This window comes from Oncorhynchus nerka, unplaced genomic scaffold, assembly GCF_034236695.1.
Source record: "Oncorhynchus nerka isolate Pitt River unplaced genomic scaffold, Oner_Uvic_2.0 unplaced_scaffold_1507, whole genome shotgun sequence".
Lineage (NCBI taxonomy): Eukaryota > Metazoa > Chordata > Actinopteri > Salmoniformes > Salmonidae > Oncorhynchus > Oncorhynchus nerka.
Window position 1 is genome coordinate 67,246 of NW_027039810.1, and position 15,747 is coordinate 82,992.

The following is a 15,747-nucleotide window of genomic DNA, read 5'->3' on the forward strand; positions in this document are numbered from 1 at the left end:
GAGACAGAGAGAGATGATGACACCTCCTAGGGAGACAGAGAGAGGTGGTAACCACACATCAGAGACAGAGATGATGACACCTCCTAGGGAGACAGAGAGAGGTGGTAACCACACAGAGAGAGAGATGATGACACCTCCTAGGGAGACAGAGAGAGGTGGTAACCACACAGAGACACAGAGAGATGATGACACCTCCTAGGGAGACAGAGAGAGATGACACCTCCTAGGGAGACAGAGAGAGGTGGTAACCACACAGAGACAGAGATGATGACACCTCCTAGGGAGACAGAGAGAGATGACACCTCCTAGGGAGACAGAGAGAGGTGGTAACCACACAGAGACAGAGATGATGACACCTCCTAGGGAGACAGAGAGAGATGACACCTCCTAGGGAGACAGAGAGAGGTGGTAACCACACATCAGAGACAGAGAGAGGTGGTAACCACACAGAGACACAGAGAGATGATGACACCTCCTAGGGAGACAGAGAGAGGTGGTAACCACACATCAGAGACAGAGAGAGGTGGTAACCACACAGAGACACAGAGAGAGATGATGACACCTCCTAGGGAGACAGAGAGAGGTGGTAACCACACATCAGAGACAGAGATGATGACACCTCCTAGGGAGACAGAGAGAGGTGGTAACCACACAGAGACACAGAGAGAGAGATGATGACACCTCCTAGGGAGACAGAGAGAGGTGGTAACCACACATCAGAGACAGAGATGATGACACCTCCTAGGGAGACAGAGAGAGGTGGTAACCACACAGAGACACAGAGAGAGATGATGACACCTCCTAGGGACACAGAGAGAGGTGGTAACCACACAGAGACACAGAGAGATGATGACACCTCCTAGGGACACAGAGAGAGGTGGTAACCACACAGAGACATAGAGAGATGATGACACCTCCTAGGGAGACAGAGAGAGGTGGTAACCACACAGAGACACAGAGAGATGACGACACCTCCTAGGGAGACAGAGAGAGGTGGTAACCACACATCAGAGACAGAGAGAGAGAGATGATGACACCTCCTAGGGAGACAGAGAGAGGTGGTAACCACACATCAGAGAGAGAGATGACACCTCCTAGGGAGACAGAGAGAGGTGGTAACCACACAGAGACAGAGAGAGATGACGACACCTCCTAGGGAGACAGAGAGAGGTGGTAACCACACAGAGACACAGAGAGATGACGACACCTCCTAGGGAGACAGAGAGAGGTGGTAACCACACATCAGAGACAGAGAGAGAGAGATGATGACACCTCCTAGGGAGACAGAGAGAGGTGGTAACCACACATCAGAGAGAGAGATGACACCTCCTAGGAGACAGAGAGGTGGTAACCACACAGAGACAGAGAGAGATGACGACACCTCCTAGGGAGACAGAGAGAGGTGGTAACCACACAGAGACACAGAGAGAGAGATGATGACACCTCCTAGGGAGACAGAGAGAGGTGGTAACCACACATCAGAGACAGAGATGATGACACCTCCTAGGGAGACAGAGAGAGGTGGTAACCACACATCAGAGACAGAGATGATGACACCTCCTAGGGAGACAGAGAGAGGTGGTAACCACACAGAGACAGAGATGATGACACCTCCTAGGGAGACAGAGAGAGGTGGTAACCACACAGAGACAGAGATGATGACACCTCCTAGGGAGACAGAGAGAGATGGTAACCACACAGAGACACAGAGAGAGAGATGATGACACCTCCTAGGGAGACAGAGAGAGGTGGTAACCACACAGAGACACAGAGAGAGAGATGATGACACCTCCTAGGGAGACAGAGAGAGATGGTAACCACACAGAGACAGAGAGAGATGACGACACCTCCTAGGGAGACAGAGAGAGGTGGTAACCACACAGAGACAGAGATGATGACACCTCCTAGGGAGACAGAGAGAGGTGGTAACCACACAGAGACAGAGATGATGACACCTCCTAGGGAGACAGAGAGAGGTGGTAACCACACAGAGACAGAGAGAGAGATGATGACACCTCCTAGGGAGACAGAGAGAGGTGGTAACCACACATCAGAGACAGAGAGAGAGAGATGATGACACCTCCTAGGGAGACAGAGAGAGGTGGTAACCACACAGAGAGAGAGAGATGATGACACCTCCTAGGGAGACAGAGAGAGGTGGTAACCACACATCAGAGAGAGAGATGACACCTCCTAGGGAGACAGAGAGAGGTGGTAACCACACATCAGAGACAGAGAGAGATGATGACACCTCCTAGGGAGACCGAGAGAGGTGGTAACCACACAGAGACAGAGAGAGAGAGATGATGACACCTCCTAGGGAGACAGAGAGAGGTGGTAACCACACATCAGAGAGAGATGATGACACCTCCTAGGGAGACAGAGAGGTGGTAACCACACATCAGAGAGAGAGATGATGACACCTCCTTGGGAGACAGAGAGAGGTGGTAACCACACAGAGACACAGAGAGAGAGATGATGACACCTCCTAGGGAGACAGAGAGAGATGACACCTCCTAGGGAGACAGAGAGAGGTGGTAACCACACAGAGACAGAGATGATGACACCTCCTAGGGAGACAGAGAGAGGTGGTAACCACACATCAGAGACAGAGAGATGACACCTCCTAGGGAGACAGAGAGAGGTGGTAACCACACAGAGACACAGAGAGAGATGATGACACCTCCTAGGGACACAGAGAGAGGTGGTAACCACAGAGACACAGAGAGATGATGACACCTCCTAGGGACACAGAGAGAGATGACACCTCCTAGGGAGACAGAGAGAGATGACACCTCCTAGGGAGACAGAGAGAGATGACACCTCCTAGGGAGACAGAGAGAGATGACACCTCCTAGGGAGACAGAGAGAGGTGGTAACCACACAGAGACAGAGAGAGATGATGACACCTCCTAGGGAGACAGAGCGAGGTGGTAACCACACAGACACAGAGAGAGAGATGATGACACCTCCTAGGGAGACAGAGAGAGGTGGTAACCACACAGAGACAGAGAGAGGTGGTAACCACACAGAGACAGAGATGATGACACCTCCTAGGGAGACAGAGAGGTGGTAACCACACAGAGACAGAGATGATGACACCTAGGGAGACAGAGAGAGGTGGTAACCACACAGAGACACAGAGAGAGAGATGATGACACCTCCTAGGGAGACAGAGAGAGGTGGTAACCACACATCAGAGACAGAGATGATGACACCTCCTAGGGAGACAGAGAGAGGTGGTAACCACACATCAGAGACAGAGATGATGACACCTCCTAGGGAGACAGAGAGAGGTGGTAACCACACAGAGACACAGAGACAGAGATGATGACACCTCCTAGGGAGACAGAGAGAGGTGGTAACCACACAGAGACAGAGATGATGACACCTCCTAGGGAGACAGAGAGAGATGGTAACCACACAGAGACACAGAGAGAGAGATGATGACACCTCCTAGGGAGACAGAGAGAGATGGTAACCACACAGAGACAGAGAGAGATGACGACACCTCCTAGGGAGACAGAGAGAGGTGGTAACCACACAGAGACAGAGATGATGACACCTCCTAGGGAGACAGAGAGAGGTGGTAACCACACAGAGACAGAGATGATGACACCTCCTAGGGAGACAGAGAGGTGGTAACCACACAGAGACAGAGAGAGAGATGATGACACCTCCTAGGGAGACAGAGAGAGGTGGTAACCACACATCAGAGACAGAGAGAGAGATGATGACACCTCCTAGGAGACAGAGAGAGGTGGTAACCACACAGAGAGAGAGAGATGATGACACCTCCTAGGGAGACAGAGAGAGGTGGTAACCACACATCAGAGAGAGAGATGACACCTCCTAGGGAGACAGAGAGAGGTGGTAACCACACATCAGAGACAGAGAGAGATGATGACACCTCCTAGGGAGACCGAGAGAGGTGGTAACCACACAGAGACAGAGAGAGAGAGATGATGACACCTCCTAGGGAGACAGAGAGAGGTGGTAACCACACATCAGAGAGAGATGATGACACCTCCTAGGGAGACAGAGAGAGGTGGTAACCACACATCAGAGAGAGAGATGATGACACCTCCTTGGGAGACAGAGAGAGGTGGTAACCACACAGAGACACAGAGAGAGAGATGATGACACCTCCTAGGGAGACAGAGAGAGATGACACCTCCTAGGGAGACAGAGAGAGGTGGTAACCACACAGAGACAGAGATGATGACACCTCCTAGGGAGACAGAGAGAGGTGGTAACCACACATCAGAGACAGAGAGATGACACCTCCTAGGGAGACAGAGAGAGGTGGTAACCACACAGAGACACAGAGAGAGATGATGACACCTCCTAGGGACACAGAGAGAGGTGGTAACCACACAGAGACACAGAGAGATGATGACACCTCCTAGGGAGACAGAGAGAGATGACACCTCCTAGGGAGACAGAGAGAGATGACACCTCCTAGGGAGACAGAGAGAGGTGGTAACCACACAGAGACAGAGAGAGATGATGACACCTCCTAGGGAGACAGAGCGAGGTGGTAACCACACAGACACAGAGAGAGAGATGATGACACCTCCTAGGGAGACAGAGAGAGGTGGTAACCACACAGAGACAGAGAGAGGTGGTAACCACACAGAGACAGAGATGATGACACCTCCTAGGGAGACAGAGAGGTGGTAACCACACAGAGACAGAGATGATGACACCTAGGGAGACAGAGAGAGGTGGTAACCATACATCAGAGAGAGAGATGACACCTCCTAGGGAGACAGAGAGAGGTGGTAACCACACATCAGAGACAGAGATGATGACACCTCCTAGGGAGACAGAGAGAGGTGGTAACCACACAGAGACAGAGAGAGATGACGACACCTCATAGGGAGACAGAGAGAGGTGGTAACCACACATCAGAGAGAGAGATGATGACACCTCCTAGGGAGACAGAGAGAGGTGGTAACCACACAGAGACAGAGAGATGATGACACCTCCTAGGGAGACAGAGAGATGATGACACCTCCTAGGGAGACAGAGGTGGTAACCACACATCAGAGAGAGAGATGATGACACCTCCTAGGGAGACAGAGAGAGGTGGTAACCACACAGAGACAGAGAGAGAGATGATGACACCTCCTAGGGAGACAGAGAGAGGTGGTAACCACACAGAGACAGAGATGACACCTCCTAGGGAGACAGAGAGAGGTGGTAACCACACATCAGAGACAGAGATGATGACACCTCCTAGGGAGACAGAGAGAGGTGGTAACCACACAGAGACACAGAGAGAGAGATGATGACACCTCCTAGGGAGACAGAGAGAGGTGGTAACCACACATCAGAGACAGAGATGATGACACCTCCTAGGGAGACAGAGAGAGGTGGTAACCACACAGAGACAGAGAGAGAGATGATGACACCTCCTAGGGAGACAGAGAGGTGGTAACCACACAGAGACACAGAGAGAGAGATGATGACACCTCCTAGGGAGACAGAGAGAGGTGGTAACCACACAGAGAGAGAGAGATGATGACACCTCCTAGGGAGACAGAGAGAGGTGGTAACCACACATCAGAGAGAGAGATGACACCTCCTAGGGAGACAGAGAGAGATGGTAACCACACATCAGAGACAGAGATGATGACACCTCCTAGGGAGACAGAGAGAGGTGGTAACCACACAGAGACACAGAGAGAGAGATGATGACACCTCCTAGGGAGACAGAGAGAGGTGGTAACCACACATCAGAGACAGACGGAGGGCTCTGGATGGATAGGCAAAGGATGGCTACTTTGAAGAATCTCAAATATAAAATATATTTAGATATGTTGAACACTTTTTTGGTTACTACATGATTCCATAGTTTTGATGTCTTCACTATTATTCTACAATGTAGAAAACCCTTGAATGAGTAGATGTGTCCAAACTTTTGACTGGTCCTGTACCTCAGACAGATTTAGAGTTAGAAAGTTGAATAAATGTAAACTCTTTCCTTGTATATGACAAACAAATAAACACACAGACATGGATAAAAACACAGACATGGATAAACACACAGACATGAATAAACACACAGACATGGATAAACACACAGACATGGATAAACACACAGACATGGATAAACACACACTTACCCGTGAGGGTCTCATTGCAGTGTAGACGGCAGTGTAGGGGACAGACTGGCTCTTCATAATGCTCATCACCTGTCCAATCACCTCATCTAACACACAGACACCAAGTTAGTCTTCAGCAATCTGCTGCATACTGTAATAAGGAACATGCAGGTGATGTTTGTCCCAGCAGAGCAACATACAGTAGAACACACAACTAGAACAGTAGACGCATAAAACAGACCGGTAATACAGTAGAACACACAACTAGAACAGTAGACGCATAAAACAGACCGGTAATACAGTAGACCGGTAATACAGTAGACTGGTAATACAGTAGGCTGGTAATACGGTCAAAAGGTAGACCGGTAATACGGTAGACCGGTAATACAGTAGACCGGTAATACAGTAGACCGGTAATACGGTAATACGGTAGACCGGTAATACAGTACACCGGTAATACAGTAGACCGGTAATACAGTAGACCGGTAGACCGGTAATACAGTAGACCGGTAATACAGTAGACCGGTAATACGGTAGACCAGTAATACAGTAGACCGGTAATACAGTAGACCGGTAATACAGTCAAAAGGTAGACCGGTAATACAGTAGACCGGTAATACAGTAGACCGGTAATACGGTAGACCAGTAATACAGTAGACCGGTAATACAGTAGACCGGTAATACAGTCAAAAGGTAGACCGGTAATACAGTAGACCGGTAATACGGTCAAAAGGTAGACCGGTAATACAGTAGACCGGTAATACGGTCAAAAGGTAGACCGGTAATACGGTAGACCGGTAATACAGTCAAAAGGTAGACCGGTAATACAGTAGACCGGTAATACAGTAGACCGGTAATACGGTAGACCGGTAATACAGTCAAAAGGTAATACAGTAGACCGGTAATACAGTAGACTGGTAATACAGTAGGCTGGTAATACGGTCAAAAGGTAGACCGGTAATACGGTAGACCGGTAATACAGTAGACCGGTAATACGGTAATACGGTAGACCGGTAATACAGTACACCGGTAATACAGTAGACCGGTAATACAGTAGACCGGTAGACCGGTAATACAGTAGACCGGTAATACAGTAGACCGGTAATACGGTAGACCAGTAATACAGTAGACCGGTAATACAGTAGACCGGTAATACAGTCAAAAGGTAGACCGGTAATACAGTAGACCGGTAATACAGTAGACCGGTAATACGGTAGACCAGTAATACAGTAGACCGGTAATACAGTAGACCGGTAATACAGTCAAAAGGTAGACCGGTAATACAGTAGACCGGTAATACGGTCAAAAGGTAGACCGGTAATACGGTCAAAAGGTAGACCGGTAATACGGTAGACCGGTAATACAGTCAAAAGGTAGACCGGTAATACAGTAGACCGGTAATACAGTAGACCGGTAATACGGTAGACCGGTAATACAGTCAAAAGGTAGACCGGTAATACAGTAGACCGGTAATACAGTAGACCGGTAATACGGTCAAAAGGTAGACCGGTAATACGGTAGACCGGTAATACAGTCAAAAGGTAGACCGGTAATACAGTAGACCGGTAATACAGTAGACCGGTAATACAGTCAAAAGGTAGACCGGTAATACGGTAGACCGGTAATACAGTCAAAAGGTAGACCGGTAATACAGTAGACCGGTAATACAGTAGACCGGTAATACGGTCAAAAGGTAGACCGGTAATACGGTAGACCGGTAATACGGTAGACCGGTAATACAGTAGACCGGTAATACAGTAGACCGGTAATACAGTAGAACACACAACTAGAACAGTAGACGCATAAAACAGACCGGTAGACCGGTAATACAGTAGAACACACAACTAGAACAGTAGACGCATAAAACAGACCGGTAGACCGGTAATACAGTAGACCGGTAATACGGTCAAAAGGTAGACCGGTAATACAGTAGACCGGTAATACAGTAGACCGGTAATACGGTCAAAAGGTAGACCGGTAATACGGTAGACCGGTAATACGGTCAAAAGGTAGACCGGTAATACGGTAGACCGGTAATACGGTAGACCGGTAATACAGTAGACCGGTAATACAGTAGAACACACAACTAGAACAGTAGACTCATAAAACAGACCGGTAGACCGGTAATACAGTAGACCGGTAATACAGTAGAACACACAACTAGAACAGTAGACGCATAAAACAGACCGGTAATACAGTAGACCGGTAATACAGTAGACCGGTAATACAGTAGACCGGTAATACAGTAGACCGGTAATACAGTAGACCAGTAATACAGTAGACCGGTAATACAGTAGACCGGTAATACAGTAGACCGGTAATACAGTAGACCGGTAATACGGTAGACCGGTAATACGGTCAAAAGGTAGACCGGTAATACGGTAGACCGGTAATACAGTCAAAAGGTAGACCGGTAATACAGTAGACCGGTAATACAGTAGACCGGTAATACGGTAGACCGGTAATACAGTCAAAAGGTAATACAGTAGACCGGTAATACAGTAGACTGGTAATACAGTAGGCTGGTAATACGGTCAAAAGGTAGACCGGTAATACGGTAGACCGGTAATACAGTAGACCGGTAATACAGTAGACCGTAATACGGTAATACAGTAGACCGGTAATACAGTACACCGGTAATACAGTAGACCGGTAATACAGTAGACCGGTAGACCAAAGGTAGACCGGTATACAGTAGACCGGTAATACAGTAGACCGGTAATACGGTAGACCAGTAATACAGTAGACCGGTAATACAGTAGACCGTAATACAGTCAAAAGGTAGACCGGTAATACAGTAGACCGGTAATACAGTAGACGGTAATACGGTAGACCAGTAATACAGTAGACCGGTAATACAGTAGACCGGTAATACAGTCAAAAAAGGTAGACCGGTAATACAGTAGACCGGTAATACGGTCAAAAAGGTAGACCGGTAATACGGTCAAAAGGTAGACCGGTAATACAGTAGACCGGTAATACAGTCAAAAGGTAGACCGGTAATACAGTAGACCGGTAATACAGTAGACCGGTAATACGGTAGACCGGTAATACAGTCAAAAGGTAGACCGGTAATACAGTAGACCGGTAATACAGTAGACCGGTAATACGGTCAAAAGGTAGACAGAGTAGACCGGTAATACAGTCAAAAGGTAGACCAGTAGAACACACAATACAGTAGACCGGTAATACAGTAGACCCGGTCAAAAGGTCAAAAGGTAGAGACCGGTAATACGGTAGACCGGTAATACGGGTCATAGTAGACCGGTAATACAGTAGACCGGTAATACAGTAGACCGGTATCAACAGATCTGAGAACAGTAGACGATAAAACAGTAGACCCGGTAATACAGTAGAACACACAACTAGAACAGTAGACTCATAAAACAGACCGGTAGACCGGTAATACAGTAGACCGGTAATACAGTAGACACACAACTAGTAGACCGGTAATACAGTAGACCGGTAATACAGTAGTCAAAAGGTAATACAGTAGACCGGTAATACAGTAGACCGGTGTAATACAGTAGACCAGTAAACAGTAGACCAGACGGTAATACAGACCGGTAATGACAAAACAGACCGTAATACAGTAGACCGGTAAGTAGACCGGTCAAACAGTAGACCGGTAATACAGTAGACCGGAACAGTAGAGACCAGTAATACAGTAGACACACAGTAGACGCAGCATAAAACAGACCGGTAGACCGGTAATACAGTAGACCGGTAATACAGTAGAACACACAACTAGAACAGTAGACGCAATAAAACAGACCGGTAATACAGTAGACCGAACAGTAGAATACAGAGACGGTAATACAGTAGACCGGTAATACAGTAGAACACACAACTAGAACAGTAGACGATAAAACAGACCGGTAGACCGGTAATACAGTAGACCGGTAATACAGTAGACCGGTAATACAGTAGAACACACAACTAGAACAGTAGACGCATAAAACAGACCGGTAATACAGTAGACCAGGTAATACAGTAGACCGGTAATACAGTAGACCGGTAATACAGTAGACCGGTAATACAGTAGACCAGTAATACAGTAGACCGGTAATACGGTAGACCGGTAATACGGTCAAAGGTAGACACGGTAGACCGAGTAATACAGTAGACCGGACAGTAGAACACACAACTAGAACAGTAGACGCATAAAACAGACCGGTAGTCCGGTAATACAGTAGACCGGTAATACAGTAGAACACACAACTAGAACAGTAGACGTATAAAACAGACGGTAATACAGTAGACCGGTAATACAGTAGACCGGTAATACAGTAGACTGGTAATACAGTAGACTGGTAATACAGTAGAACACACAACTAGAACAGTAGACGCATAAAACAGACGGAGGTGTAATACAGTAGACGGTAATACAGTAGAACACACAACTAGAACAGTAGACGCATAAAACAGACCGGTAGACCGGTAATACAGTAGACTGGTAATACAGTAGACCGTAATACAGTAGAACACACAACTAGAACAGTAGACGATAAAACAGACCGGTAGACCGGTAATACAGTAGACCGTAACACAGTAGAGACAGTAGAGAATCGGTCAAAGGAGAGATGATGACGGTAATACGGTCAAAAGGTAGACCGGTATCGGTAGAGACAGAGTAATACAGTAGACCGGTAATACAGTAGAACACACAACTAGAACAGTAGACTCATAAAACAGACCGGTAGACCGGTAATACAGTAGACCGGTAATACAGTAGAACACACAACTAGAACAGTAGACGATAAAACAGACCGGGTAATACAGTAGACCGGTAATACAGTAGACCGGTAATACAGTAGACGGTAATACAGTAGACGGTAATACAGTAGACCAGTAATACAGTAGACCAGTGATGAGACCGGTAATACAGTAGACCGGTAATACAGTAGAGACAGTAGACCGTAATACGGTCAAAAGGTAGACGTAATACGGTAGACCGGTAATACAGTAGACCACAGTAGAACACACAACTAGAACAGTAGAGATAAAACAGACCGGTAATACAGTAGACCGGTAATACAGTAGAGGTAATACAGTAGACCGGTAATACAGTAGAACACACAACTAGAACAGTAGACGCATAAAACAGACCGGTAGACCGGTAATACAGTAGACCGGTAATACAGTAGACCGGTAATACAGTAGAACACACAACTAGAACAGTAGACGATAAAACAGACCGGTAATACAGTAGACCGGTAATACAGTAGACCGTAATACAGTAGACCGGTAATACAGTAGACGGTAATACAGTAGACCAGTAATACAGTAGACATTGTAATGACGGAGACCGGTATCGGTCAAAGGTAGGTATACGGTAGAGTAATACAGTAGAGATACAGTAGAACACACAACTAGAACAGTAGACGCATAAAACAGAGTAATACAGTAGACCGGTAATACAGTAGAACACACAACTAGAACAGTAGACGATAAAACAGACCGGTAATACAGTAGAGTAATACAGTAGACCGGTAATACAGTAGACTGGTAATACAGTAGACTGGTAATACAGTAGAACACACAACTAGAACAGTAGACGATAAAACAGACCGGTAGACCGGTAATACAGTAGACCGGTAATACAGTAGAACACACAACTAGAACAGTAGACGCATAAAACAGACCGGTAGACCGGTAATACAGTAGACTGGTAATACAGTAGACCGGTAATACAGTAGAACACGACTAGAACAGTAGACACATAAAACAGACCGGTAGACCGGTAATAAGGTAGACCGGTAATACAGTAGAGCAATACAGTAGACCGGTAATACAGTAGACCACACAACTAGAACAGTAGACGCATAAAACAGACCGGTAATACAGTAGACGGTAATACAGTAGGGTAATACAGTAGACCAGTAATACAGTAGACCAGTAATACAGTAGACCGGTAATATAGTAGACCAGTAATAGAGTAGACCGGTAATACAGTAGACCGGTATTACAGTAGAACACACAACTAGAACAGTAGACGCATAAAACAGACCGGTAGACCGTAATACAGTAACCGGTAATACAGTAGACCGGTAATACAGTAGACTGGTAATACAGTAGACTGGTAATACAGTAGACTGGTAATACAGTAGACCGGTAATACAGTAGACCGGTATTTCAGTAGAACACACAACTAGAACAGTAGACGCATAAAACAGACGGTAGACCGGTAATACAGTAGACCGGTAATACAGTAGACCGGTAATACAGTAGAACACACGACTAGAACAGTAGAAGCATAAAACAGACGGTTGTAATACAGTAGACCGGTAATACAGTAGAACACACAACTAGAACAGTAGACGCATAAAACAGACCGGTAGACCGGTAATACAGTAGACCGGTAATACAGTAGACCGGTAATACAGTAGAACACACAACTAGAACAGTAGACGCATAAAACAGACCGGTAATACAGTAGACCGGTAATACAGTAGACCGGTAATACAGTAGACCGGGTAATACAGTAGACCAGTAATACAGTAGACGGTAATTTGGGACCGGTAATACGGTCAAAGGTAGACCGGTAACGGTAGACCGGTAATACAGTAGACCGGTAATACAGTAGAACACACAACTAGAACAGTAGACGCATAAAACAGACCGGTAGTCCGGTAATACAGTAGACCGGTAATACAGTAGAACACACAACTAGAACAGTAGACGTATAAAACAGACCGGTAATACAGTAGACCGGTAATACAGTAGACCGGTAATACAGTAGACTGGTAATACAGTAGACTGGTAATACAGTAGAACACACAACTAGAACAGTAGACGCATAAAACAGACCGGTAGACCGGTAATACAGTAGACCGGTAATACAGTAGAACACACAACTAGAACAGTAGACGCATAAAACAGACCGGTAGACCGGTAATACAGTAGACTGGTAATACAGTAGACCGGTAATACAGTAGAACACGACTAGAACAGTAGACACATAAAACAGACCGGTAGACCGGTAATAAGGTAGACCGGTAATACAGTAGACCGGTAATACAGTAGACCGGTAATACAGTAGACCGGTAATACAGTAGACCACACAACTAGAACAGTAGACGCATAAAACAGACCGGTAATACAGTAGACCGGTAATACAGTAGACCGGTAATACAGTAGACCAGTAATACAGTAGACCAGTAATACAGTAGACCGGTAATATAGTAGACCAGTAATAGAGTAGACCGGTAATACAGTAGACCGGTATTACAGTAGAACACACAACTAGAACAGTAGACGCATAAAACAGACCGGTAGACCGGTAATACAGTAGACCGGTAATACAGTAGACCGGTAATACAGTAGACTGGTAATACAGTAGACTGGTAATACAGTAGACTGGTAATACAGTAGACCGGTAATACAGTAGACCGGTATTTCAGTAGAACACACAACTAGAACAGTAGACGCATAAAACAGACCGGTAGACCGGTAATACAGTAGACCGGTAATACAGTAGACCGGTAATACAGTAGAACACACGACTAGAACAGTAGAAGCATAAAACAGACCGGTAGACCGGTAATACAGTAGACCGGTAATACAGTAGAACACACAACTAGAACAGTAGACGCATAAAACAGACCGGTAGACCGGTAATACAGTAGACCGGTAATACAGTAGACCGGTAGAACACACAACTAGAACAGTAGACGCATAAAACAGACCGGTAGACCGGTAATACAGTAGACCGGTAATACAGTAGAACACACAACTAGAACAGTAGACGCATAAAACAGACCGGTAGACCGGTAATACAGTAGACCGGTAATACAGTAGAACACACAACTAGAACAGTAGACGCATAAAACAGACCGGTAGACCGGTAATACAGTAGAACACACAACTAGAACAGTAGACGCATAAAACAGACCGGTAGACCGGTAATACAGTAGACCAGTAATACAGTAGACCGGTAATACAGTAGACCGGTAATACAGTAGACCGGTAATACAGTAGACCAGTAATACAGTAGAACACACAACTAGAACAGTAGACGCATAAAACAGACCGGTAGACCAGTAATACAGTAGACCGGTAGACCGGTAATACAGTAGACCGGTAATACAGTAGACCGGTAATACAGTAGACCGGTAATACAGTAGACCAGTAATACAGTAGACCGGTAATACAGTAGACCGGTAATACAGTAGAACACACGACTAGAACAGTAGACGCATAAAACAGACCGGTAGACCGGTAATACAGTAGACTGGTAATACAGTAGACCGGTAATACAGTAGACCGGTAATACAGTAGAACACACGACTAGAACAGTAGACGCATAAAACAGACCGGTAGACCGGTAATACAGTAGACCGGTAATACAGTAGACCGGTAATACAGTAGACCGGTAACACGGTCAAAAGGTAGACCGGTAATACGGTAGACCGGTAATACAGTAGACCGGTAATACAGTAGACCGGTAATACAGTCAAAAGGTAGACCGGTAATACAGTAGACCGGTAATACGGTAGACCGGTAATACAGTAGACCGGTAATACAGTAGACCGGTAATACAGTAGACCGGTAATACGGTAGACCGGTAATACAGTAGACCGGTAATACAGTAGACCGGTAATACGGTAGACCAGTAATACAGTAGACCGGTAATACAGTAGAACACACGACTAGAACAGTAGACGCATAAAACAGACCGGTAGACCGGTAATACAGTAGACCGGTAATACGGTCAAAAGGTAGACCGGTAATACAGTAGACCGGTAATACGGTCAAAAGGTAGACCGTATACGGTAACCGGTAATACAGTAGACCGGTAATACAGTAGACCGGTATACGGTAGACGGTAATACGGTAGACCGTAATACAGTAGACCAGTAATACAGTAGACCGGTAATACAGTAGACCGTATACAGTAGACCGGTAATACGGTCAAAGGTAGACCGGTAATACGGTAGACCGGTAATACAGTAGACCGGTAATACAGTAGACCGGTTATACGGTAGACCGGTAATACAGTACACCGGTAATACAGTAGACCGGTAGACCGGTAATACAGTAGACCGGTAATACAGTAGACCGGTAATACGGTAGACCAGTAATACAGTAGACCGGTAATACAGTAGACCGGTAATACGGTAGACCAGTAATACAGTAGACCGGTAATACAGTCAAAAGGTAGACCGGTAATACAGTAGACCGGTAATACGGTCAAAAGGTAGACCGGTAATACGGTAGACCGGTAATACAGTCAAAAGGTAGACCGGTAATACAGTAGACCGGTAATACAGTAGACCGGTAATACGGTAGACCGGTAATACAGTCAAAAGGTAGACCGGTAATACAGTAGACCGGTAATACAGTAGACCGGTAATACGGTCAAAAGGTAGACCGTAATACGGTAGACCGGTATCTGTAGACCGGTAATACAGTAGACCGGTAATACAGTAGAACACACAACTAGAACAGTAGACGCATAAAACAGACCGGTAGACCGGTAATACAGTAGAACACACAACTAGAACAGTAGACGCATAAAACAGACCGGTAGACCGGTAATACAGTAGACCGGTAATACGGTCAAAGGTAGACGGTAATACAGTAGACCGGTAATACAGTAGACCGGTAATACGGTCAAAGGTAGACCGGTAATACG

General features: G+C 46.1%; 1 protein-coding gene across 1 annotated transcript in view; it reads right to left on the reverse strand.

Moving 5' to 3' along the window:
• The window catches only part of LOC115117155 (V-type proton ATPase subunit S1-like), a 39,125-nt gene that overhangs the window by 12,395 nt on the left and 10,983 nt on the right, over window positions 1-15,747 (reverse strand). Inside the window, exon 5 of the mRNA XM_065015333.1 lies at window positions 6,132-6,217. Within this exon, the coding sequence (XP_064871405.1) occupies window positions 6,132-6,217 (86 nt within the window). The remainder of the gene's footprint in view (window positions 1-6,131; window positions 6,218-15,747) is intronic.